The sequence below is a fragment of the Lygodium microphyllum genome, chromosome 9 (assembly GCF_053477565.2).
Source record: "Lygodium microphyllum isolate KBCC chromosome 9, Lygodium_microphyllum_v1.1.10, whole genome shotgun sequence".
Taxonomy (NCBI): Eukaryota; Viridiplantae; Streptophyta; class Polypodiopsida; order Schizaeales; family Lygodiaceae; genus Lygodium; species Lygodium microphyllum.
This window is the reverse complement of record NC_141143.1, coordinates 92,608,115-92,635,866: the sequence shown is the minus strand read 5'-3', so window position 1 is coordinate 92,635,866 and position 27,752 is coordinate 92,608,115. Positions and strand designations below refer to the sequence as shown.

At 41.6% G+C, this 27,752-nt stretch overlaps 1 protein-coding gene across 2 annotated transcripts in view; it reads right to left on the bottom strand.

Annotated features, from left to right (window-relative positions):
- Positions 1–1,623: 1,623 nt before the first annotated feature.
- The window catches only part of LOC148031298 (RNA cytidine acetyltransferase 1-like), a 136,392-nt gene continuing 110,263 nt past the window's right edge, over positions 1,624–27,752 (bottom strand). Inside the window, exons 12-26 of one of the 2 annotated variants that reach the window (XM_087684820.1) lie at positions 24,368–24,494; positions 24,177–24,264; positions 23,956–24,055; positions 23,806–23,858; positions 23,551–23,727; positions 21,683–21,720; positions 21,506–21,599; positions 4,926–5,105; positions 4,735–4,843; positions 4,427–4,496; positions 4,166–4,316; positions 3,625–3,753; positions 3,073–3,192; positions 2,872–2,937; positions 1,624–2,768 (exon numbers count right to left, since the gene is read on the bottom strand). In XM_087684820.1, coding sequence (XP_087540946.1) covers positions 2,529–2,768; positions 2,872–2,937; positions 3,073–3,192; positions 3,625–3,753; positions 4,166–4,316; positions 4,427–4,496; positions 4,735–4,843; positions 4,926–5,105; positions 21,506–21,599; positions 21,683–21,720; positions 23,551–23,727; positions 23,806–23,858; positions 23,956–24,055; positions 24,177–24,264; positions 24,368–24,494 — 1,742 coding nt within the window. In that variant the 3' untranslated portion in view covers positions 1,624–2,528. Of the gene's footprint in view, positions 2,769–2,871; positions 2,938–3,072; positions 3,199–3,624; positions 3,754–4,165; positions 4,317–4,426; positions 4,497–4,734; positions 4,844–4,925; positions 5,106–21,505; positions 21,600–21,682; positions 21,721–23,550; positions 23,728–23,805; positions 23,859–23,955; positions 24,056–24,176; positions 24,265–24,367; positions 24,495–27,752 lie in introns of both variants that reach the window. The other variant, XM_087684819.1, reaches the window with a different exon arrangement.

Below are 27,752 nucleotides of genomic sequence, written 5' to 3'. Positions count from 1 at the left end.
AACCCCAAACGTGGAAAGGTAAGTTGGAGAGTTCAACTTCTAACAATAGAAGTCCATTAGATATCCCGACTATCATACGCTTAACCCAATAAGGATGACTGCATTTGTTGAACTACTAATTTTTGTAGAATTTGGTCTATGGAAATATTTGTCATTGCTCTCTAAATTGATCCCTCATCGCATAGTAGTTTTGTATGACACCTTTGGAGCTCCAAGAGAAACTTCCCTAGACATCTCTAGAACTTATACTCCATGACACCATGGATCCTTACAAAAGATATCATGATACTTTCCTCATGTCATAGTACATTTTACATATGCATATGTAGTGCTCCTTTGTCCTACTCAATGAAAATCTCAAGCCATAGAAAGTGAGTCCCATATATACATGCTCTAGTGCATCTCCAAACACAAGCAGATACATATATCAAGTCACCCATACTACAGATATGTTAAACACCGTGACCTTGGTCTTTCTAATGTTCACTATGACACATGCATCTAAGTGGTAGTGTAAGCCCTCCAAAAAATCCAAATGAGCACAACACTATTAACATATAAAAATATGCTACCAACAATCTAGCTAGGCTCTTTCCAACTCCAACTTTCCTACTAATGTAGTCAAATACCTCATATATGTATAATGCAAAAAGTACGGGTGAAAGTGGCATCCTTGTTTTACTCCTATGGTGTTGTCAATCCTCTCAAACACACCCCAAGTGTCCATACACAACCTTCCACTTTCTTGTGTAATACATAAATGTCCCACAACATGCACTCTAGCACTCTAATTTCATGTATCTTTCTTGAAAAATACTAGATCTATCATGTCAAACGCCTTAGAAAAAGCCACCAAGCAAAAACCACTATAAGTGTGAGAATGTTGTCCAATGTGGTGTGTGCACTTGTATAACCAACATGCCCTTATGCTCTCCTATTCTACATCTCAATCCATACACTAAACTCATGTCCCAAATCAAATCTCTCAACTTTTACTAATAGTCTCACTTCTTTCGCACAAGGCATCTAGAGAGCATCCTTGCTTGCCAATGTGTTTAAATGCCCAAAGCAATCTCTCTATACGAGAGCGTAAGAGCCCTTGGATTTATCATCATACCTATCATTTCAAGGAGCAATAGAGTAGCGACGTTTGGATAAGGTGTGTGGAAAAGCACACCCAACTTAAATACGCTAGGCACCAAATCTCTCATGGATGTGTTTTTCTTTCTCTAAGTAACTCTTATGTTTATGAATGAAAGAAAAATAGACACATCACACTAACACTAAGGCCTTGTAGGACATACCAAAAATGGCTGAAAATTCATGGTTGTAGGTAGCACCACTAAAGCTCTGCCTATGCCAAATGCCCAAAGATTGTGAAAGCAACAAAGTATAGCTAACACTCGTTATAGTGAACTCCAATTACCTTGGAGTAATTTGATAACTGAATCCAAAAGTGCACATCGCCCATTACAGCATGCCCTTCGAGCAATGCTGACAAGATTGGTGAGCCAAAATGTTCTAAACACACTTTGAAACTACCATATCAAATCAGTCAAGCCTTGTACATAGCACCCTAGTTCTAGTAATCACATCATAAATGACTCTACTTAACGCCCATATCTGAGCTATAACGCATTACACCCCACAATCATCATATTATATACATTTGAGTTTGTATATGTCAGAACATTCACAGACTCCAGAGCAAAAGCAGAGTCTGATAAAACTGCTAGTTTTATTTGTACATTTAATCCGTTCTGCCACTTGTTCTTGCAAATATGTTTCCCAATCTTTCTTACTTTTAGTTAAGTAGTAACATGTACATTAACTTCATGCATAATGGAGTTCCAATAAGCTCTCCAAAATAGAGAAATCTAATAATTTGCTTTTATGTGGCAATCCTTTCATTACTTGGGTGTGTTGAGGTAATCACAAAACAGCACCCAACCCTATTTAAGAGAAACAAAGGCAAAACATTTACCTTCCCTATTAGCGTACAATGGTGTCTCGAGGTGATGTGCCTCTTTGAATGATAATCCTCTACTAGGGTACAAAACTGTGTCGAGGTGATGTGCCTCTTGAATGATATTCCTCTACTAGCTTCGCAGCCAGCACTCTGATATTGAATGTTGTGTAGATGTTCGTCCTCTCAGCGAATACAAAGTCATCAGCAGGTCTCTCCTGCTTTGTTTCAAACTCGGATAATTCACTAACGAACCAACAACCTTCAGCCATGGCGAAAACATATGCATATGCTGCACCAACCGCTACTGTATGGTTCATTCTTCCAAGTGGGGGGTATCACCAGATAAGGCCCCTAAATAACCCCGTCATGGAATGGTGTGTGCCCCTGCGTGGTGAGATCTAACAACATCAGGCCGTCACTCTGAACACGGTAGTATATGGAGCTGTGTGGATCCTCACGAGGTTAGCTCAAGCTCTTGAGACATCAAAATACTTATGCAGGGGACTTCCTATGTGGCTTCACCACCCACATTCTCTGCTTTCTTACAGCAACCAAAATTTCAATGCTTGGACCTTTTTGAGTGCGATTTTGGACGATCCTTCTTCTTCCTTTTCAGACTCTTGTCTTCCCCAGTATCCTTGTTTGTCGTATGATTATTACCGGCACTTTTAACACTCAGAAGGCCACTTCTAGGTATTTTGCCGATTTTTGATAATGCTTCATCAAAATCGGCAGTAATAGCATATTGTTGAAGATCCTCCGGTTTCATCATTTCATCTAGCTTCTTTTTCATGTCAGCCTGTAAACAATTAGCACAGACCATCAAACAGTCCCTCAAACTCCTTAGAACAGTCTCCAGCTACAAAGCAGTGAAGTAATATTTGCCCTACACAAAGACAGACCTTCACTTCTTTAGCAGCCTGATCCAGATCCTCTTCCACGCTCATTAAATGAGGGTTCAATGTCACCTGCTCATTAACCAACAGTCAACTGCTTAAAACGACTTCCTTGAACTGCATTTTATACACAAACAAATGCTTATATGCGTATGAAGCAAAATAAATGAGCAACATGTGAATGTATGGCCCTACAGCCATTATTACCTCTCTTAAACGTGGCAAAGCAGCATCGATCTTCTTTGCAGAAGCTTTATGCAACTGGCCGTGCAGTTTACGGATAGACTTGTTGAACAATGCCAAAACTTGGTTACGTGGGAGCTTTAACTGTGCCTAGGCATGAACAAAAATAAGCTTGAACAGATGATCAGAAGTTTCTATTCACAATTAATTATATGGACTGCCCATGCTGCTGAGGAAGCATGCCACTGCAACGATTGAAACCCCAAATATTGCATGCTTCTAGGCTTTGATTTATAAATCGTGTATTCAATGTTTTATTGTGCGTGTTATTGATAAGCACACCAACTTAGAATTTCTCAAAGGAACAAAACCTGGTGCAAAACATCAAAATCTTTTCCTGGCGGAGAAATTCAAGACATCACAAACACGCCAAAACATCCAGAAATAAAGACAGATCATAGATCTTCCCCAAATACAGAACAATCAAACGTCATCACTGTACAGAATGCTCGTTCATCACGTCCTGCATAACTAATCATACTTGGTTCCTAATCAAAGAAAAAACATGAAGCCTACCTCTACATCACTAATACTCTGATGCTGAAGCCCCAAACACATGAGAATTGCAGCCTGACCATAGGAAAGAGATGATGGTAGCCTTTCCAGAAAATAGAGCCATGCAATGGATGGTACAAGGTCCAAGATCTGCAATTTGCAATTTGTGAAACAGCATTACTACTGATTGGAGTAAATAAAAATATCCAGCATCTAAAGATCAGTCTCTTCATCCTGCAACAGATTGCAGTTCACAAGCTGGGTTCAAAAACTCCGTCTACCATTTTCTGCACTAGAAACATCTGTTTTGTTCTGAAAGATAAATCTTGCTATGTCAGGCATTATGCTTGACGCCCTTAGAATCTCTGTTGCCAGTCAAGATAGAGGCAGGAAAGGTGAAAATCATCTGATCCACATACATCTTCTGACTATTTTACACCTTTCTGCTATTACCATTTCTATTACCATGATACTGTACCCTTAGTCGTCAAATTAAGGACACATTTGCTTTCATGTCAACATTCTCTGAGTAAATGACACAACTATTGCTGTGCTAACTTACAAGATGATAATCCACCAAGTTGTTTGCGTATGACTCCAGCCTCTTCATATCATACGGGGTCAAAAGTGGTGATTCCCCTTCAAAAATACCTTCAATGGATGCTCCCTCATAGGCCTCTTGTTCAGAGAAATTTATCTTTGGATTTATGACACTACCAACAATAATGAACAACAAAAAGTACAGGTAAGGATGAGGATTACTGATGAAGTTGAAAACATAACATTAAATCAGAAACTCAAATAAAAAGTTGGGTAGTTGTACCTCAAAGCAAGGGCAGGAGAGAACGATCTAAAACATGACCCAAGTAGAGCAATGAAACGCCGCCTGAAATCTGATGCAAACACAGATAATAAACTCATAAGCCTGGTTCCACCAATTTCATGGATAGATCATAACTCTGCTCAAGTTTCATATACAGACATCAGACATTAAACCATGCCACCAGCAGATCACAGGGTCATTGAATGAACTTTGAAGCTAGTTAACATCTGTAGTTACAGAAGAAAGTCATCCTTTCCTACACCTGGTAGACCTGTCGTAGTCACACACCCACAGTAGTCCAGTATTACCTTTGTTAAATGGTTGCACCCATTTGCCGAGCCCAAAGGATTTGGACTCCACTTCATCACTCTCAAGAGCACGCAAAACGACACACGTGTGTTCTCCAGTTATTGCACTCTGTATTTATGCAACAATTACCTGTAAAGGCATTGCATCTAGTAGTACAATAATTATCTGGCCAGTAAATAAACACACATACAGGTATTTGTCCAACATATAGAGGTAGAAAATTGTGTTTCTGCCAAAAGTTGAAGAGAGGTTGAGTAAGCCCAAATGATACACCAAGATAGTGTAACTTTTCAGGTTTTCGCTCATTAAGCCCAACAAGTAGAGGAGGAAGATCTGTACGGGGTTTTATGACCTCCTCCAAGAGGGATACCTGAATGCATACATTTGCAACAGTGAGGTGAAATCAGTGTTTGAAGATGCCTTTATCCTCACCTTTTACAGGAACAAATTCTTTCAGCTCAAATACAAAGCATTTGGACCCATCAAGTCCTAGTTTCACTGTCCATATAGAAAAACAAATCAAATAGCATGCTTAGACTGCTTTGAAACCCTATGACACACACTTCAGATCATTGTAGTGACATGAAAATTATTTTTGAAAACACATCGGCAATGAAAAACACCTGGCTAAAATACAAAGCAAAGGGCCCTGAAGGATGAAAGGAAAACAGATACAGAAATATGTATCTCCCTGGCTGATCTAGGGAGAATGTGGCTGTAAAAAGAGCAATCTGGGGTCTAGACAAAAACACAGATGCAGAATATATTTAGCACTTCAGCCTCCTTACAAAGTTCCAATTGTGCTGGACAGTTTACTTTTATATCTACTACTGAGTTTATATGCTTACAGAAAACTTGGATTCTCTAAATGGTAATGTGAAAACCTGAATGCTGCATCAACCCAGAATATTATATTTGCATGAATAGTTGCAACAATAATGCTTGCAGTCATCCATGAATTGTAAGCATGGGCTTATTTGAGCTAGACCCAATTATTTACTGGTTTGCAAAAACATATTTGACCTTCCACTTGAGCAAAGACTGATCCCTATATTGCACTAATTGGAACCTCATGCTCGTGGCTCAATCATTACACTAATTGGAACCTCATGCTTGTGGCTCAATCATAACAAAGCTATAGACAACAAATGCATATATGGCACATTCTGTTCAGGTGCCCGTTCTCCCTTCCCTACCAAAAGAAGATTGGTTGGATGGATCTAATTACTCCCTTTGATCTTGCAAAGTGGAGTGTATCCTTGATACATTCAATCTTTGGGCTTTTGTTACTACCCCCATTCCTCGTCCCATGGAGGATCCCGAAGTTGGTTCGACCATGGATCATGCAGCCCTTTGTGATCGGCTTAACTCTTGAGCCTCATCCTCTCTCTTTATGAGCCTACAAGATTCTGTGCTTGTTCATGTATGCAGGTTGCTGACATCAGCCAGAGTGTGAACAAAACTTTCTTCGGGCTAGGGATCTTTGGGCATTTGTTACTCACCCCATTTCTCATCCTGTGGAGGATCCTGCAGTTGGTTCAACTATGGATCATGCAGCCCTTTGGGATCAGCTCAACTCTTGAGCCTGGTCCTCTCTCTTTATGAGCCTCCATGATTCTGTGCTTGTTCACGTACACAAGTTGCGCACGGTGCAAATGTGTCAACAAAGCTTTCTTCCCTCTACCATCAAAAGTGTTTGCCCACCTTATAACCTTGGAGAAGATGCTTCACATGCTCTCAGTTGATTCTTATCCTTCTATGAAGGATCAAATCAACAAAATGGAGGATACGAGGGATAAGCTTGCATTCCTAAAAGCCATGGCTCATTGATGGTAGGGCCTCTTCACATCTGACCTACCCACAAGATTGGCTTTAGGATCTCCATTCCAGAGGGGATTCCGTCACCATTGGTGACAACTCTTCCATACCAATTCGTGGAGTGGGGATTATTTCCCTTTTGCAAGATAACAAGCTTCATCAGCCAAAGTTCTTTATGCACTACATTTAGGTGTTAACCTTCCTTCTATCCATGGTTTGACATAGCGAGATATGTGTGTGGTCCTCACCTAGAATGTTGTGACCAATGAGGACTCGACTACAAGTTCTATTCTTTGGATATGACTTTCACAAGTACGTGTGGCCTTGTTTTCTAGAGTACAAGAGTGAGGCATCCGCATATACTCCAACTTTTGTGATTGTAAAGTGTTTAAGGAAACACAAACTTCTTTCAAAATTTATGGAGTAAGAGCAAATCATGGCAGAGGGTTTGCTCCAAAGGTTTGACAGGTTTTGCAAAGAGCAAGGGATTTAGACAGAGTATTCTCATCCAAACACACCATCAAAGGATGGTGCAGTGGAGCATGCCGGTAGGTCCATACTTGAGATGACCCATTCAATATTGGAGCATTGTGGACTTCCTCATTCTCTTTGGGGTCAGGCAGCCACTACAATGATACATACCCCCAACATGCCTCTGACTTTGGCTTTACAAGGCATGACTCTATATGAAGCTTTCTTTGGGAAGAAGCCTCACAAGTGTCGTTTTCGCATCTTTGGGTATGAATCGTGATGCCTATATCCGAGTGGACAAGAAGAAACAAGGCAAGCTCAATCCGAAGTCAAATAACATTACCTTCATCGATTATAGCATGACCATGAAGGGCTACAAGCTCTATGACCTGATGAAACGAAAGATTGAGGTGAGCAAGGATGTGGTATTTGATAATGCTATGGCCTCAGATGATGTGATTGATCATGCTTCTACTGCGCAGGTGATTCTTTATCGTTGACTGATATCCCCCCTCCCCCAAAACCCAAAACCCAAACAAAAAAAACAAGCCATCAACCGCTCCCCTTCCTTCCAACTTACCAAGTGGCACCCCTCCTTCATCTTCAACTACTCCCCCTCCTCCCCCTTCAACTCTCCTTCCACTTTTGACAACTTCTTCTATTCCTCCTCCATCGAGTATTCCTACTCTTTCTCCATCCCCTCAAGTGTCTTCATGGAGTGTTGAGCTGTCCGACAAGAAGCCCTCTTCTTTTGATGAGGGGAATGTATCTTTACACAGTGAACAGTCATCCCTTACAAGTACCGAAGGCCTCTTGGTCTCCATCATAGTAGAATGAGCCCATAGTTATTCCTTGGTGGTACACACAGCTTATGTAAGATGCAAGTGTTTCTCATTTTCTCACAACACTAATAGGCTGATGTAGATCAACCAAGATACAAGCCCAACAAGGTAGTTCACTATGTTTAAACTATGCCCTTATGTCTCATATTTTACAAGATCATAAGCCTACTACTATCAATCAGGCTCTTGCACAAGATGTATAGCACCGTGCTATGCAAGGGGAGCTCGATTCCATCGAGCATAATTAGATATCCACAAAAGCAAAAGGTAACAGGGGTGAAGTGGGTCTATAAGACCAATATCTAGTTGATGGTACCTTGGACAAGCACAAGGCTAGGCTTGTTGCCAAGGGATTTGCAAAGAGAGCAGGCTTAGATTATTTGGAGACATTTATATTTATAGCCTATATGTCTACTATTTGGGTTGTTTTGGCCAGTTTATCAAATGGACATAAAGTTTTCCTTCTTGAATAACATCCTCAAGGAGGAGATTTATATTGATCGGCTTCTTGGTTTTTGTGCACACGGAAAGGAGAATCATGTCCACATGTTGCAAAAGACACTCTATAGCTTGAAGCAAGCTCCTAGGGCTTTGTACCAACGGAAAGATCGATTATTTCTTCAGAGTGACTTTCATCATTTTGATCATGAACCCAACCTTTACTATAAGGTTAAGGGTGATAGGTATAACTTGATCATCTTATATGTGGATGACTTGATTATTACAAGGAGTGATTCACAACAGGTGGATTAAACACAGAGAGATTTTGCGCCAAGAGTTTGACACGACGGACCTTGGGATCCTACACTTCTTCCTTGGTCTTAAGATTTATCAGCTAATACAAAGCATTTTAATTTCCCAACACATGTATATCTCCCAGCTGCTTTTAGAGATTGGTATGGCTGATTGTAAGTCCATTTCATGCCCCATGGACCCTAAGTCCAAGATGGTGACTACCAAGGATCCCCTTCCAAATGCTAAGTTTAAAAGGCCTAAAAGAATAGCCCCTCCCAGTCTATGAAAGCCAGCTCATCTCTAGTTGCTCCAAGCAATTTATGATTACTCCCAATCACCCTATTCCACTACGGTTTGATGTGAAAGGGTCTGAATAATTCTGCCTCATTGTTAAAGGACTTGGAAAAAGGTCAGGTTCACAAGCAGCAAAAGACTTGGGAGAGTAAAATAATAGGCTGGCTGCTAGTATTAAAGGTCCAAGAATGTTAACTTGTTTCATGTGTACAAATCCAAGCTTGCAGCTTGCAGCTTGCATCAAATATCCCCGTCTCTGGGGACACTGCAAAATTTGCAGGAGCACTTCATCTTTATCAGAATGTCAAACAAGTCATCTATAAGTAAACAATCAACATACCAGCAGTTTCACAAAGCTATTACCAAGTCAATGGGAGTAGCTAAGCAGCTAAATCAGCAGCAGCCTAGTTTATACAACCAGGAAAGGACTCTCCATCTTCAAGCACCCATTTCCTGTTCATGCTGCCTTTGAGTCACACCCGTATAGTGCAGAGAACCCCCAGGTTGTCAAGAGAGGATTTCTTCTCCTAAAGTTCCTTATGCACCCCCAAGTCATCTCCTCCTGTCATCATTGTTTTATTTAAAAGAATTTGAGAACAAGGACAGCATTCTACAGAAGAAGCTGCACTCAAATCCAGACAAATAACCTACTATATTTGAAGGGTAAAGCAGATAATATCAAAGCTTTAGCTTTTAGGAGACAAGTTCACATTTCTTTTTGCAAGGGCAACCACCCTCATAGACTTTATGGACTCAGCCTACAACTCGAGGCTTTCTGATTCATCAGATGACAATCTTTAACCTAAGATCCATTAAAAAGTAAAATCCCAAAGAAGAACTGTTTTATAAACCACAGAATAAGCTCCACTCTCCAAAAGGGATATGACCACCCCCAGTGTCCCAAGAGTAGTAAGACCAAGCACTTGCTATTGTACTAGAAAGACATCAAGATAAATCAACTTCTGCTTGGATATTGACAATATCTTTGAAAACTGCCAGCAGCATGCACAGCTTGGGGAAGACCAGTATTTTTTGTGTTTTGATAAAGATAAACTCACTTCTTAAGGAAAACTCAAAATCCATGCTGGCCATTACATCAATCATCAAAAACATAGCAGACCCATCACATTGCACATGATATGCATTTCCCACAATACAAAGAGAGCAAATTTCACCAACAGGAAAATTCCTAATACAGGAAGTCGGAACCTATGTAATTCTATGCCCTTTGTCAACCATACCTATATTTCTAATGCACTGGAAAAGCCTAATAATTTGTACCTAATCTTTGAACAAGACAAAGAAGAAGACCAAAAAAAAAAAAAAACAGCAACACTCTGCTCTCAACTATTTGAAGTCCATAATGCAGACCCTTTACATAGTGAACTACTACCCAAATGCACAGGTTGTTCCTATACTCAGGAGCTGTAATAAGAATCAATGACCAGTACACCAGCGCTTACATTGATGCTGCCCTCACCCCACTGCAGCCCTAGCAGATCCAAGGCCCCAAGGAGTTTTGAGTTTATCACACAGCAGCCAGACTAGAGACCTGATGAGAGTTTCATTTGGGTCCCTGCAGCAACTCAGTTAGATGCCTTGGTTGCCATGTGTGTATTGTATGACCTCAGATCAGCAACTAGCACCCTTACTCTTGAGCATCAGGCAGAAGCTCCTATATTGGAGTACGACGAGGCTTCCTTTAACATGGAGGGAAGTGGTCGCTAACCATGTTTTAGACTGGAGGGTAGTGGTAACTAACCATGTTTTTATTTTCCCACCGTGTGGTATATTACCTCCTGCTGGGACTTCTGTAGGTCTAACTAGCCACATCATGCACCTCATTAGGAATTTCATTTGGTCAGCTGGAGACGGAAGCCTACTAGCGAGGGCTAAAGCAGCTTGGGATGTTATCTTTCAGCCTAAATCTAGAGGTGGTTTGGGGATCACATACCAAACAATTTAAAGTAGAGCATTGTGGTGAAGTTGATTGTGAGGTGCCTTCTTCCAAGCAAGGAATCTTGCAAATAGCTATTATTGTGGAGATTGAAGTCCCAAACAATTTAAAGTAGAGCATTGTGGTGAAGTTGATTGTGAGGGGCCTTCTTCCAAGCAAGGAGTCTTGCAAATAGCTATTATTGTGGAGATTGAAGTCTACTGTTCCACCTGATGGAGGACCTTGGCAGCCCAATATTCATTGGAATTTTCAGCACGACTTCACCAAACGCTCTAGCAGCAGTTAAAGAGATCCGTATCCAAGCTTGGAGATCAATGTCTACATGACTTCACCAAATGCTCTAGCCGGGCCACACCAATGCAAAGAGGATCCACTTAGCTTCCAGGCACGGTTGTCCATGTCCAATAAACAGGACCTACAGTCCAATCCATCTTGTCTTGCTCAATTAGTCCAATCTCCTCTAATCTAGTCACATGGTATCCAATGACAATTGGTACCTGCAGAGAAAAAAGTGGCCCTCGTACTCACAAGTGATGGTCATTTTGAACTTAGAATTGCGAGGATGGTAGCTTCTTTCCGTCCCACATCCCATTTCAGGTGACTATACAGACACAAAGTGACAGCAATCCCTCCCATCTCTATCCCATTTTGCACCACTTGTGACTATGGGGGCCATTGAACTACACATTTGGGCACCATTTGTCGGTGGCTTCTGGACTGTTGTGGCACCTGGATGAGGACTCCCTCTCTGACCTCTCTCTCTCTCTCTCTCTCTCTCTCTCTCTCTCTCTCTCTCTCTCTGTGTGTGTGTGTGTGAAGATAATTGAATTAAGAAGTAGATATTTACATCAGGCCATCAGGTCCGCAAAGAAAAAACAGACACAAATGAAAGTCTACCAAGAACACAAATATCACACAAAAAGGATGGTTAGTGTGGAACGAACAATATCCAACCAAGGAGCAGCAATGTCAGGAAGAACCAGATCAACTAACACCATAGAGGAGATCTGCCATAACACTAAACCACGAACACGGGCCACATGACCATGGATGACCGATGCTAAATCAAAAATAAAGGAATTCCGAGTACGCCAAATATGCCACAGGGCTGTCCATCTAAGGAAATGGAAGAGGCAAGAATAATCTGAATGCAAAGTAGACACAGGGCTCATCTTTCCCATAAACCACGAACAAGCTGATATTCGGTGCTTAGTCGCCAACGACCACACACGGGAAACAAAACTCCAAATCTGTTAAGCAACAAGGAAAGAGACAAAGAGATGATACAATGTCTCATCACATGTGGTGCAAAATATACAACGACCCGCAAAGATCTTGCGAGCACGCAAGACATCCCTCATTGGAAGACCCCTAATAAGCAACCTCCACATGAACACTTTACCTTGGTAAGGAACCTTAGACTTCCAAAGTTAGATGAATCTTTCCTACCACTTCTTTTTGCTATCCCGAATATGCCATAATTTATTAGCCTTTCCAGTGACCATCTCTTGGTCTCCACCATCTAATGATATATCTCATTAGCTGACCTTTTCTTGAAATCATGAGGAAGCACAAACATCCAATCTCGCCAGGGAGACGATGTGGCTGTAATGCAAGCAAAGGAGAGAACCTCAAAAGCTTGTCATGTATGAACAACCAAATGTCATGATATCCTCGAAGCACCGGAAAGTGCTAACGAACACGCCGGAAAGAATAAAAACAAGGCTACCCACGAATGACACCATCAAGGACTGTGTACAATCCCAAACAAGCCATCTGATTAAACATGTCTTGCTGCAAATCTTTATCAGGCCAATCCAACAACCTAGAGGTAGCTAGTACTTCTCCTTGCAACGAATTCTCCTCCTTACAAAAATCAAGGGGCGCAGAACTACAAAACATAACATCTCTTGCCAAGATGCAATCAAATGAGAAAGGAGAAAAGACTAGGAGACCTTAATAGGCCTCGTGAAATTAAGCACATGCCACCAAGAAGCGTGAATAGCCGTGCTACCATGAGAGATGCCAATCCTTTCTATGATAAATTTTGCAATATTTGACCACGGATGACTCTCTACACATAGTGCCTACAAAAGAGCTAGTCTCAAAGCAACCATATGCAAATTACCATCCAATAAAGCTGCTCCCTCGATCCTTTTAGAAGTAGTCGCATACTGCCATGAAATCCACACCTAGCCCAAACAATTCCCTTTCTTTTTCCACAACATGAATCGGATAGACTAAACCAGTTCTCAAAGAGACTTCTTAATCCAAGGAAGCAATGGCAAAAAAAAGGAAATCATATTGGTCATGATGCATTGAGCAACTTTATGTCTCACATGAAGAGGCCAGCCTTGAGATTTCCAATACATGAACCGGTCATGAATATGAGATGACATCCAATCAAGCAAGGTACAAGAAGCTACATCCACACGAATAGAATCTCTCTTTTTTTCATGAAGATAATTGAATTAGATAGTGAATATTTACATCAAACAATCAAGTCAACATTCTCTCTATATCTCTTACTTTCTATTATATCAGACCATCAAGTCAGCATACTCTGTCTCTCTCACTATTTGTGTAACTAATATTTACATGAGGCCTACAAGCTCTTAGAACAACCAAAACAACCTAGTACATGAACACTACTATTAGATCACACCGAAGGAACTGCTAGAGTAGAGCAAACAATCGCCAGCCAAGGAGCAGCAATATCTGGAAGAACTAGGTCTGCTGACATCATAGAGGAGATTTGCCATAACGCTATTTCACGCACACAGGCCACATGCCCATGGATGCCTGATGCTGAATTAAAAGCAAAGGCATTGCAAGTATGCCATGTATGCCACAGGGCTGTCTATCTAAGGAAATGAAATAGGCAAGAACAATCTGAACTCAAAGAGGGCATAGAGGACATATTTCCCATAATCCAAGAACGAACTGATAGACGGTGCTGAGTCACCGAGGCCGACACTCGGAAAATGAAATTCCAGATCTGTCGCGCAACAAGGTAGGAGACAAAGAGGTGAAGCAATGTCTCATCACACATAGTGCAAAAAACACCATAGAATCTCTCTCTCTCTCTCTCTCTCTCTCTCTCTCTCTCTCTCTCTCACAGAGTAACAAAAGACCTTACCTAACTCAGCTCTGATTCAATTACATATAAATTTTGGCTTCATTCTGAATTGAGATTGATTGCAGTAGCTAAAGGAGAGTTATAAGTAAAAATTAGGTCACTGCCATATTCTCTTAGACTTGCTGATACTGAAAGCAAGCCTAAAAACATTGAACTATGAACCCAACAGCATTAAACGTGTGATCAGAACCCTCCAATATGTCACTAAAGAATAGCTCCGCACATCTCAACTAAATAGATCACTCAGCGCAGAAGAAAATTAACTTGTACCAAACTAAGCGCCAGCCACTTCCTTCCAAACTAGGACACAGGTCAATACTTAAGTTGAGATCACATTACCCTATGTTAAGCCAAATCAAAATCTCACATGATGTTAAAAAAAAGGAGATTCTATACGCTGACGCCAAACAAAACTGTGTTTCTAACTCCCGCATGTCAACTAGTACTTCATGCCATTGCAGCAGCCTTCGGCTGCTTTGAAGGGGCCACAGTACCTTCTCGGAAACAGTTCTTGAAGCACCTAGGCAGATGTCGTAGATGTCGCATTCTGCCAGTACCTGTTGTCTTTCGTCTGATAGCTCTCACACTCCAGTTGTAGTGCCGCTATCGCTTGGCAGGGTAAGCAGAAGCTGCACAACGACTCTTCTGGATGTGGAAGCTGCATCTCCCACACCGCCTGCAGAGTGTGTGGGACTTGTTCCTTTGTTTGCCAAAACTCCCTGTTCCTTTGCCCATGGTGGACACTCGAGGCGATGCGCGCCAGCTTGGTGCCTTTCAACTCCCAGAAAGAACAAAGGAAAAACGAGCACCCGTAGCTCGGACGGGAAATCTCTCTCTCTCTCTCTCTCTCTCTCTCTCTCTCTCTCTCTCTCTCTCTCTCGTAATGGATGTTATAATTATAAAGTACTAAACAACAAAAGAGTTACAAAATTCATGGCAAAGACGCAGAGGATATTGCCACATGTCAGGGAAGTAAGTCCTCCCGAGGGAGTAAGTCAAAGTGCAGAATGAGATGTATCTGCCAATGCAAGAGACCTTTAAGCCTAGCAATATGTCCCTGCACATTAGAGGCTGAATCAAAAAGAAAAGCATTCTGAATGGTCCAATTGTGCCAACAGCCCCAGTATCTAAGAAAGTGAAACAAGATCTTCATATGCGCCTGTGCCGGTCTGGGGAATTTGGGCCGTGCAAAAACCCAATCAAAAGCACTTAGTGAGAAAACAACCACTCCTCGCCAAACCGTTGACAAGAGAGACCAGATTTTCTTAGCGAGAGGGCAAGAAATAAATCGATGACGGGCCGATTTCACACTAGTGATGCAAAAGAAACAATTGCCGTTGGAGATTCGATGCTTGGAAAGGGCTGAACCAAGAGGAAGACCACCAATCATCACCCTCCAAAGAAAGACCTTGCTTGAAAGGTGTCTTGTTCAACCAGCCCTCCATCACAGTTACCTTCCACCATGACTGAGATTTACGCAATCCCCATACAGTATTAGCTTTAGTAACCAGCCATTGATGATCTTTAATCAGAAGATGATACACCTTGTTAGCTGAAGCCTTTTCCAAATTCAGCCAGCTTGCAAGGGCCCAGTCCTGACAGGGATGATCCGAAGCAAGGGCAGGAAAGGGTTGTCTGCTCTGGAGCATCATCAAAAGCTGTCCCCATAAATCACGGTATCCATGAGGGATCCTGAAAAGCCTCCTAGCTGTACGAAACGATATCAACACATTGCGACTGGCGAGGGTGGCATCTGCAACTAAAGTCAAGCCCAATCGTGCCATGCAGTTAAATTTTGGTCTGAGCTCATGTTTACCTTCCCAAGAAAGTAATCACGAGGCTGCCAACAGTTCCAGTTGAAAAGAGTTACTAGCTAAGCGGTCCTCCGTTGGATGCCACTGAGCCTTCAAAAGAACCAATTTCCAGGAATATACCAGATGAGCAAGCAAGGATGATGAAGGACTAGAAAACCGAGAGTCTGCATTAAGAACATGCCACCAGGAGCTCCGAATTTGGGTATTACCATGCACAAGCCCGTGATCCTCAAGAAAATAACGAGCTATAAAGACCCACGGGTGATGATCCAAGCACATGGCACGTGAAAAAGAGACCAACGGAGTGCCAGCATATGAGTTTCGGCACCCAAAATAGCCCCACCACACATGCGTTTGGGGTACATACATGCGACCAAGAAATCCATGAAATGCCTGCATGCAAGGAATCCTTCTTATGAAACGAATGTATTGAGTAAGAGCGTTCAATATAGTAGTAGTCCAAGGCAGCAATGGCAAGAAATATGTGAACATTGGCAACAAAATTGTCTGAGCTACTTTCAGGGGAATATGAAAGGGCCACGCCTGTGACTTCCAATACAAAAACCTAGCTGCCAGTTTCTGTGAAATCCATTGTAGTAGTTGCTTTGGCCAAACATCAACACCCAAAGGGTACCCAAGATGCCTAACAATGGAACCACGTGGAACAACCATTCCTTGCCAGTCCAATGACTCCAAATCTGACTCCGTGCAACTGAGAATGGCTGATTTCAAAGCATTGATATGGAGACCAGAAGCATGACCAAAGAGAGTCCAAACATCTAATGCTTTTTGAAGATTATCCTTGTCCGCACGCAAAATCATCAAGCTATCATCAGCCAAGGATTGACTAATGAAGTGTTGTCCAAAAGGAAGAGACAATCCAACCAACTGATTAGAGGCTGCCATATGGAATAACATCGAAAGAACCGGATGAGTCGCAATGGCAAAAAAGAGAGGACTCAAAGGGCAACCCTGTCTCACAGAGTGTGCAAGGACAAATGGCTTGGTAACACCGCCATTCAACATAACTCGCGAAGAAGCCACAGCACTAATGGTGTAGATCAAACGAGACATCCGAGTGCCAAAGCCCATAGTAGACATAAGTTTTGCAATGAAAGACCAGTCGAAATAATCCAAAGCCTTTTTCAAGTCCAATTGGATCAATATCACCTCCTGATTAGAGTGCCTTGCATAGTCAATAGCCATTTGCACATTTAAGACATTATGCAGAATTTTTCGGCCCTTAATGAAACCATATTGAAGAGGATGCACAATGGCAGGAAGATGCTTGTGGAGCCGTTTCGCCATCACTTTGGAAAAGATTTTATACATAGAGCCCATCAAAGAAATTGGTGGCCAATGTTTCAACATAGGCATGAACCCCGTTTCCCAAACGTGCTGAAACATAGCCGTCAATGGTTTCACCAAGCGGGTAGCAAAGACCTCGAAGAATTCATTGGTGAGACTATCCCAACCAGGACTTTTATCCTTGGGCAAGTGTAACAAAACATCCATAACCTCCTCCTCACGAATATCTATCTCCAATGTAGTTTGCATGTCATGCGGAACCTGATTGCGGACCAAATCAAAGAAAACTGAGCGGGCATGAGTAATTTGGTCAGAAGGTGAAGGAGTAGAACCAAGAAGGTCTAGAAAATAATTCCTGCACATATTCACAATAGTCTGAGGATCAATGACCATTTGATCGTCTGCATCCTCGAGCCTAGTCATATTCTCTAGAGCAGGGGATGCATGGAGAGCTCGAAAGAACTTATGAGTCTGACAAGCACTATCTTGTAAATTCTCAGCCAAATTTTGCAATTTGGCTTGTTGATAAGATTTCATCTGAAACTCTTTAATAAGATCAGCCAAACGCATAGCCAATGGCAACAGAATTGCATCATCTGGAGTCTCCACTAGTAGAGAACGAACCAAAGCCAGTAATTTCTCTGCTGCTTGTCGACGCCGCCGACAAAGGGAGGCATGATGAATCCCATACTGCCGAACAACCCACTGCACATTAGAGAGCAATCATTCAAAAGAAGCATTGCCCTCAGAGGAGAAATCCAATAAAAATCTATCAATCAATTGTTGCATATAATCCTGAAAGATTGAATGCTTCAAATAAGACGAGTTGAAACACAAAGGGAGTCTATCCAGAAATTGCTTAAAAGGTGCAATGGGTTGTGCAATCATCTCAAGCTGTAGAGGAAAATGGTCCGACAAGGCATATTGCTGCAACACTTTCATTTCCAGCATCTCAGGAATAAAAGCACCATCCTGCATGATGTACATGCGGTCCAACCACGACCATGTAGTAGTATACTACGCAGAATGAAAAGTAAACCCTGTAGAAGAAGGGTGTAGCCATGACCAGAGATCTTGCTTAAGTACGGCAAGAGCGAACGCATTCCACATACGGCATTCCGGAGCGTCCATCACCGAATGCTCTGATGTGGACTGTGAAGGATCAACACACATATTGAAATGCCCCATCAAAAAACCCCATCTGCCAAGTGGCAAGAAGGTCTGCAAAGTATTCCAAAGATCCCGACAAGATAAAGGGTCATTTGGAGCATAGAGGCCAAGTAACCATAAGATTTCTCCTTCAAATAAAACTTCAATCACCACAAAACGACCATGTACATCATTTTTAATAAGAACAAGCTGATATTTCTCGTGTACAATCATAAGCACACCAGAATAATGCATGGCATGTATCTCTGCATTAAACAAGCGAAACCCATGACAATCCACGACTTTGCCTGCTTCACCGTGACTCCAGCACACAAGACATCCCACTGATTCTCATGCAATAAACTCCACATGGCATGTTGATTATTGCGAGAACAAATGCCTCGCACATTCCACCTTCTGGGATTAGAGCAGGCTGTCACAGACCGATCCTCCGCATCAAATACAAGGTAGGGTGCTAGAGGAATGTCAAGATGCAAATCGGATCGATGATGATACAGGTGTGTTGAATGTGCGAGCAGGACAGAAAATAGACCTCTGGACGGCCAAGGCAAGATTCAAAGTGGCGGACAGGGAAGACGACACCCTGCGCTAGTCCGCGATGAGAAGGCGAGCATCTCCACAGCCAAGGTCGTATACCAGGTCCGATGAGGTCACACGAGCCAGCTCCAGCATGCAACGAGCGACGTGAAACGGCGTAGGCACGTAGGGTGCCAAACGAAAGCCTACCAGCTCTCTCCCTCTCTCCCTCTGCAAAGACAAGGAGCCACCAACCAACGCACACTCAACGACTTCTACCAAATACCAGCTACCCTCCCCACCACCGAGCCCCCACCAGCCCAACCGGCCTCCCGACCCCCGGGGACCACCTTAGAAATAGCCACAACGAGAGGTAAAGCCCGGCGCCCACGCCCCGCCCCGTCGGCCCCCGTCCCCGCAAAAGACACATGTCAAAGATACAAGGGATACTACGCCGCCATTGGAGGGCCCTACCCCGCCGCTTTAGTCTCTCCATGCTAGACCTGACCCATGCGGGACATCCTAGGATGAACACCCCAGGAGCAGTTCCACACCGCACTGGGAGTACCTCTAGATTGTATCTAGTCCAGATATCATTTTGTACCTACTCAATTTAGTTCAACATAGCATAAACGGTAGCTTCACTGGGACTTTTGAAATCTCCCAGACATTTGTATGCAACATTTTGGTCTCATAGGCCAACTTGGCCTGTTGTAGACGTTAATATAACTCTCTTTCCTCTCTCTCTCTCTCTCTCTCTCTCTCTCTCTCTCTCTCTCTCTCTCTCTCTCTCTCTCTCTCTCCAAAAAAAAAACAGAACACATTTTGTTCCCTACTCTACATGCTCAAGCTTTCAAGTTCTCTTCCTCAACTTCCAAGCTGCCTAGCCCCAAGCTCTCCCCTACTCCCTCAAGCACTAAACATTTGAAGTAAAGACCCTAAATTTTAAGTCCCAACAATAAGTAAAGGCCTTAAATTCTATGTACAATACCTTTGCATTGGAGTCGGATTGGACCTATGACCAAGATTTTTTAGTTTGATTAGTACCGATCTAACATCAAGAAGTACTAGATAAATATCATTGAACATGACAACCCTGCTTAAGGAGTGTCTCTTCATAGATTGCTTCTACACTACAGAGTGATTTGCCTTTCTAGAGCTACCAACCAATTAACAAACAAAGGCTCTATAATGGCATTAGAGCATCTAGAGACAATTAGGGAGGTGGTTCCTCCTCCCAACCCCCCCCCCCCCCCCCCCCAAAAAGTGGAGGACTAACATTGGACACACCTCCCAAACATGGATTGGGCTCTTCTCCAAAGGATAACTTCTTATCACAACAATTGCTACCACCAAAGACATTGCTCACTAGCTAGTAATAGAGGATGGCACATTCAAGAAAGACGATCTAGACCAATTAGAGTTTATTGGACACTCTCAACAAAGGATTAGGATTTTGGCTCGTTGTTGTAACAAGACTTGGTATCAAGACCCAACCCTGCAACCTTCATGACAAATTGTTGGGGCTATTGAGTGTAAAGGAGGAGCCACTTTAGAGATCACAATGGGACCTTGGGGGGTGGGTTTGAAGACATCTATTTGCGGAGACACCAAGGGATATCCCTTTCTTTGGATACACCACCAACTTGGTAAGAAGGATTAAATCAGCAGAATTAGAATGATCAGCAGCATACTCACTAGTATTGCCAAAAGTGGGAGCTCATTGCTAGCATCATTGCATGGTGAATTTTGACAGCCAGATGTGACCGTGGCATAAATCTACTTAGGCATATCCACTGCACAGACTCTATCCAAGATTTGGACAGAGATTGTCCATACTTTCTCATGGAGATGGGAGAGGATACAAGGGGGTTCAGAGACTATCAGGAGCAGGAGAAATGCTTTCCATAGGACCTAAGATTCTGGCACTTTCTTTCATTGTCAGCCACATATAATTTGGCCTTAAAAACCCCTCGATTGAGTATTCATTCAGGCCTTGTAATAGACTTTTTGCTGTACCTTTTCTTATTTTTGTTACGAAAGTCCCTTACAGGGATTTTTTGTACTTGCTTCAAGATACTTTGTCCCAAGGGGATCTATTAATAAAATTTCATTTTCTCTGGATTAAAAAAACATATACACAAGCTCCTCGCACTCAAACCCACACTGCCTACCCCCCCACCCCCCCCAAACACAAAAAAAAGAAACTTTTTTCTCTCCCCCACCTATTTGAAGTCGATTACAACACCCTGCCATTCCTGCCTTCAGCCTCCACATCTCCACTCTGTAATCAGGACTCTCTCCTCGTTATCATCATGTTGCAAATGGCTCTGCAATGCACCTGCCCCTTTCTAACACTCCAACTCGTTCCCTCCCTCTCCAAACAACCCCCCCGCCCCCCCCCCCCCAAAAACCTTGTGGCCTGCAGCTTCTTTTTACCTTGTCAGTCCTTTTATCCCCATTTGCAGCAAGTACAGGGATTACAATACATTATAGAGTTCCTTCAAGAAATTCCAGCTCACTGATACATTTAATAAATGCACAAAGATGCAAGTCACCTGGTCCTAAAGAGAGGTTACTACAGTCATGACTTTACTCCGAATTTTGAATTCAATGCCATAGCTACCTTTGATGTGCTTGTAACCAGGTACAAGTTTAGTAATTATCCAGAAAGTGTAAACAAAATATAATTTTTGGCACGCAAACCTTTGCTGCTTCTTCAGTTATCGTTGTGCGCTCCTTTTTACCCCCAGGCTCATCCTCAGGTTCTGCCAAATCTGTTAGCTCCCCTTCATAGTACCTGAAGCAGACATGAATTAATTAAATCCATGTATTACAAGGACATTTAGCCAGGTAGAACAAGCATCGGCTTGAAATAAATACCTGGCTAAAAGATCCACTGTCACAGATCCATAGCCAGCCTGCAGATATAGGTAAATCACAATTAAAATACTATCTGCACCTGTCTTCTTAAAAAGGTATTAATCTTATGCGCCTGTCTTCTAAGAAGGTACTAATCTTATGTAGAAATCTTAAAAAATAGCAGCCATGGAAGCAAAAGAGCCCACACACATCCCATCCAAAACCAGCTCATGAAACCCCTCCTTTTCCAAGGGAAGGCGAGCACAGAACTATAAAGGTTGCAAGGGAATTGAAGGGTAAGTGAATGGCCATCTCCTGGTACCCTTCAATTCCCATAGCCAGCCTGCAGATAGAGTCAAACAATAAATACATACTATTTTTATTGTACACCAGTCTATTTAGCGTCTTGATCCTCTATAAGAATCTTAAAGGTAGCAGCCATGGAAACAAAAACCAGCTCATGACACCTCTCCCCTCCTTTCTCAAAGAAGTTTCAAAAAACGAGGGGCTAAGAAACCATCCTATAAAACATCGCAAGGGAATTGAAGGGTAAATGAATGGCCATTTCTCACTAGCCTGTTGGCAAAGATACTGATACTAAATTATCACATACGTAGAATGAAATGAAGAGTTAAACCTTCTTCTGACCAGGCCTTCCTTGTGCTGGTGTCTGGAACATAAGTTGCAGAGAACTATAGATACAAGGTTTGACACTCCTAGCATGTTCAATAACAGTTTACATGAACAAAGACATTGAACAAGCCCAGTTCATGTGATAGACGAACAGGTATGGAAATAAGAACTGTTCTCTTGTGTGTTGTTTTTGAGATATGGACTTGCTTTAAGTATTAATACCTATGTTAAAGGGATGTACCTGGTGATTTAATAGTGCTTCCGAGTTTTGCATGAATTTCATCTTTATGTTTGATCTTTACTCTCAATCTAACCCACCTACCCCATGGGCATGCGGTCTGTAATTCTAATTCTCAAGATGAAACGGTCCTAGACACAACCACCAATGACCCAAACAACACAGTAGAACCCACCCTGAGCAGCTTTCAGCAGTACCATATTAAAGCAAACTTAAGCTTTGACACATTACCATCTAACTAGGATGGCATATTAAACATGAGGAGGATGGAAAACCCATTCTTTAATCAAGATTGTCAAGAAATTGACCTTCAGATGATGGGCCGCTATGCATGACCGATGCCTCATGCATAGCAAGAGACTTGTACAAATTGCAAATTACGCTCAATTCTTGTAGGAGGATAGACATGTGCCTTATTAGCTGCACCAAACTCTTCTGCCTTTTCGAGACATGCCAAAGAGGGTAAACTGTGGTTAAAACCAACAAAGCCTCAATTGTTGGTCTACGAATTAGGGCCGCCCATGTTAGGTACCTTTGCAGTAAGGGCAATCAAGTCTTTGACATTTCCTTGGTTTCTCTTCTACCTAAAGCCACCCCTATTAGGCACTTGCATCTGGGTAAACTGCCCTTGGAGCAGGGTACTATATGTCCTTACAAGTTGCACCAAACACTTGGGCTTCAAGGGAAGATGCAAAAGAGGTTTTGCATACTTTCTACAGATATTTCCTATAGTCTGTCCTGTACAATAAAAGTATACTCACCTCAGAATTAACTTTATAATGGGTGGATCTGGTATTCATGGGTGTAGCATGTATTTCCTGACTTGTAGTTACATGTACCCAACAATCATTGCCTCTCTAGTATAGAATACTTGTGCTCATAAAATGTAGAAATCTCTAGTATAGCATACTTGTGCTCATTTAATGTGGAAATCTCTCAAACAGTAAGCATGCATGAACATTTAACTGACTGATTTAAATGCTTCAACTGAGATGCTTAAATAATCAGGACACCTTACCCTGATCAAGCTTGGATGAACAGCAATCCGCACAATTCTAGCTCCAGACAGACTTGGAAACTCTGTATCTTGGAACTGTTCAGAAACTTTCCAAGGAATTTGATCTCCAGAGGGAGATGTTCCCTCACTTAAACTCCTTAAGGCAGACTCTTTACATATCTTCCCTTCCAAGCAAACCTAGTAAACAAATCATGTCAAAATTGGTGGCACTCTCTTCTACACAATTCTTTTGAACAAGCTTCCTCAATAACTTACCTGAGCCACACACAGAATGTCTGGCATTGTATTTTGTGATTCGTCAACTGGCCCTATATATACCCAACCAAAAAAGGAACCACCAGTATAAGAGTTCAATGAAACAGTGATCTTCTAAAAAAAGATGATAAAGCAACATTAACTGCTCACCAAGAAGTACAAAAAGATGATGGGCAGGTGCATCTGACATAAGCTGTAAATCATTTGGTGTATTCTTATAGTGGGAGGCAACATACAAAGCCATCATTCTCTTCATGATGAAAAGGACACAAAAAACCCAGTCAATACTATTCACACCCATGACAAGTTGTATATTCAATGGTTGAAAACAGGAGATTTCAATCTATCAAAGGTTATCTAAAGACCTTCACCTGAAGAAAAGTCTCACTGGCTTTGTGATAAGAGAAGAGGGTGTCACGATTCACATAATATAAACGGCAATCGCGTGGGTGAGGCAATCTTCAGACAACAAAAACTGTAAGCCTCAGCAAACTTGCAAAACAACTACCTGTGGCCTCCTCATTATTACACTTTTCAAGAGAAGTACTTAGCCACTCAGTACCTGCCATCAAGCTTTGGAATGTTATTGGCTGCATTCAAGCACAAAAGTTCATGCAACCATGCTTCAACAGGATCTCCTTGTGCATATCGAATTGGCTCTTCAAGCTCAACTTCTCGAAAGACTCTTCCTGCGAAACACACAATGTTCAGATATAACAAATGCCACAAATATAAATTTGTTCATATCATGTTTCCATTAACTTCAAAAAGGATTGCCAAAAATTATTGGATATCTACACTTCTCTTTGTGAAACCAATGTTCTGATTCAGTTAATTTGCACAGAACCATGAAAAAAGTATCAGAAACATTGGGAAAACATGGAAAGTATGGACCCATCAACATAGCCAAGTGAAACACGATCATATATTCATTGTTTAAATAACCAGGGATAAGGAAGCATACAAACATGCATACACACATATACATACACGTGTTCGCTTGCTCTCTCCCTTTCCTGGGAAAGTATTGCATTAATTACCAATGTAGATAGTGACTGAGTTTTCCAAGTTAGTGCAGCAAGATAAGCACTTACAAGAAAGATCAAATTCAGATCTACCCAGCCCTTGTGTGACAACACTGTCAGAAAGGCATTGGTGCAGAGATCTTCTGAAGTAATGTGGACATAAAAAACAATAGCCTCAAAAGTATCCAAGTTGCAAAGTTTCTTCATAATCCAAGATGTCTAGACACGCAACAAGGGAAAGGAAAGTATCATACTATTTCAATACAATTGGAAAGGATTGCTTGCCAAATCCTAAGAAGACAAATAGAGTCCAAGAGGAGAAGAAACCAACGAATAAGCTCCTGGGAGACGATGACAGCTCCAAAAAATGCATGGAGAGTTCTAATTCACCACAGACCAACAGCAGAAGCAAGCCTTATGATGGCAAGCATAGAACTCAAAGGGACAAGACCAGTCACCAAGCACGCATCTCCATAAAAAGAGAGGCTCCTTTAAGTTGGCTCAAGTTTTAGACAGCGTTTGACAACATTTAACAAGTGAACTATACAATGCCAAAATGAATGAGTATGTTCTATTATCCAAGGTTCAAGCTGCAGGGCAATATACTATTCTCTTGGCTGTCATATCATAAAGAGAATAGTTTATTCAATTGGATAAAAAGCTCACCATGCAATCTATCCTCATTTTTTAAAAAAGGAATCGGCAAAAACAGCTCAATAATATTCCAACCTCAAATACTAAAGATCCCTGTAGTGATAACCCCAAGTATACATCCTTTTATCTTGACAAAAAGTCGCAATTGTGCCCTAAGGAGTGAGAACACTATTCATCCAGAAATGTATCTCGTGGCAAAAAATGAGCCTTTCTTTGTTTGACACAACCAAGGCATAATCAAAATCTTTGCTCGAATGAAACCCCTCCATGTGTAAGTGAAGCACCTTTCGCATCAATCCTTCCTGTCCATTTGATATGAGATTCTAGAAAGCGCTTTATTTCAACTAGATCCTTATTTTGTAGTTAAAAGGACACACAGATATGGATTCTTAGATCCTGAAAACCTCCAGGTAGATGATCTCATTACCAAATGTATTAGTGCAAGGATCCATAATCTAGAGAGAGAACATTTTGGAACAAGGTTGCTGTCCTCCAGCAAATCTTTGAAAATCATGATGCAAGTTTTGGAGACCACATGTCTCAGCCAAAAGTCTGACAAATTTCATATGTCTCAGAGTTTTCATATAACACCATTGCCATAGATACACACATCCTTTATCCAAGTGATCAAAGAGAAAATGTTGTATAAATGCCATGATAATAGATTGCATCATTCTCAGTTGAACTTGCAAGAGCCATGTACACAGCTTACACTAGTCACAAATGGCCCACAATCTACCCAAAATTCAACCTAACCTTTGATTTGGTATAACATTCTAGCCAATAGGATAACCTAAGATTTGGATACTTATTCAACTGACAGATTGATTCGTCCCTTTTAGAGTATCGAAGAAGTGTTGGGATAGGATTCAAATACAACTCTAACCTAATATGTTTTGAAAAAGTGAACTACATGATGCTGAAGAGTAACTTCAGCCTTTGTAACATGGACAGCAAGGTTGTCTTTTGTGTGTTGTGTTGTCACATCTAAGTTTCCTTTCAACAATATCACAAAAGTCTAGAGAGCATTTGAATCTAGAAGTTTAGCTGTCCATAACCCTTGAGGCTAATCCTTCATGTGCATGTGAAGCAGTTTAGATTTCTTTGAAATTAATATGTAAACTTGCAGCCAACGCCAATGTCTCTAATGCTCTCATTATTATACAAACAAGATCCTCTTGTCCATTTTTCAGCAGAAAAAAGGAATCATCAGTATGTGCCTAGGCCCTAAGCTAAAAAAGTAGAGGTGTCTGGAAGTGGCAACGCTTGGAGTTAATCAAATCCTATGAAATAGTCAAGATGGAACAATAGAGGAAGAATAGCAATAAAACAAAACATAGAACTCAATTATCAAGATAGGACAGAAGAGGAAGAATAGCAATAACAACTTTGGATCACTGATTTGACTAAACTCCAAGATAATGTTAAATCTGAACTGTGAAATTTAAGCAACATTGCTGCGCTAACAGAGCCAATATATGCCATTTTGTTATCTGATCCAAATCCTAGTTTTGCTCGTCTAAAAAATAAAATACTAATGCCCAAGAACAAAAGCTTGGTCCATGCCAATCTGCAATGACAGAACATCCTTATCTGCATGTTCACCTCCTTAAAAACATGGAAATGTATTGTATTAATTATCAAAATACAAAATGGGCACACTCTGAGTCCAGCCAAAAAATCTCAAGTGTCAAGAGCATTCCTGAAAAGGATCATACTGAGGTTTATGCGATCAAGGCTGTCAGAAAAGAGATTGAAGCAAAGATCTTTAAAGTAAGTGTAGCCATCAAAAAAACGAGCAAAGTTGCAAACTTTCCATGTTGTCCAGAGTATCTGGAAGTGTACCCAAGAAAGGAAAGAACTGTAAGGCTTTAGCAGTCTGGCAAGACCAGAACCAAAACTGTAATTTGGTAAAGTAACTTGCCAAATTGAAAAAGAGGAGAGCGGAGTGTAAGAGAACAAGACACCAATGTGCCTCCTAAGTTGAGGACAGAGATAGACACCTCACTGACCTGGATAGGACTGTTCTTCAGAGGACACACAGACACGCATGCACACATGCACGTGCGCATGCACAGAGTAAATGAGAAACTCCTAGCAAAGTACTGATTCATTGAGAAAAGAAATGGTAATTTGCCCAAAATCCAACTACTTGCACAATGGAGGCATTGGGACACTAGGCTTACCAAAAGAGATGGTAGTTTCCAACTAATTGCACGATGGAGGAATCAGGACACTACGCTTACCAAAGGATGCCCCTTGAGAAAT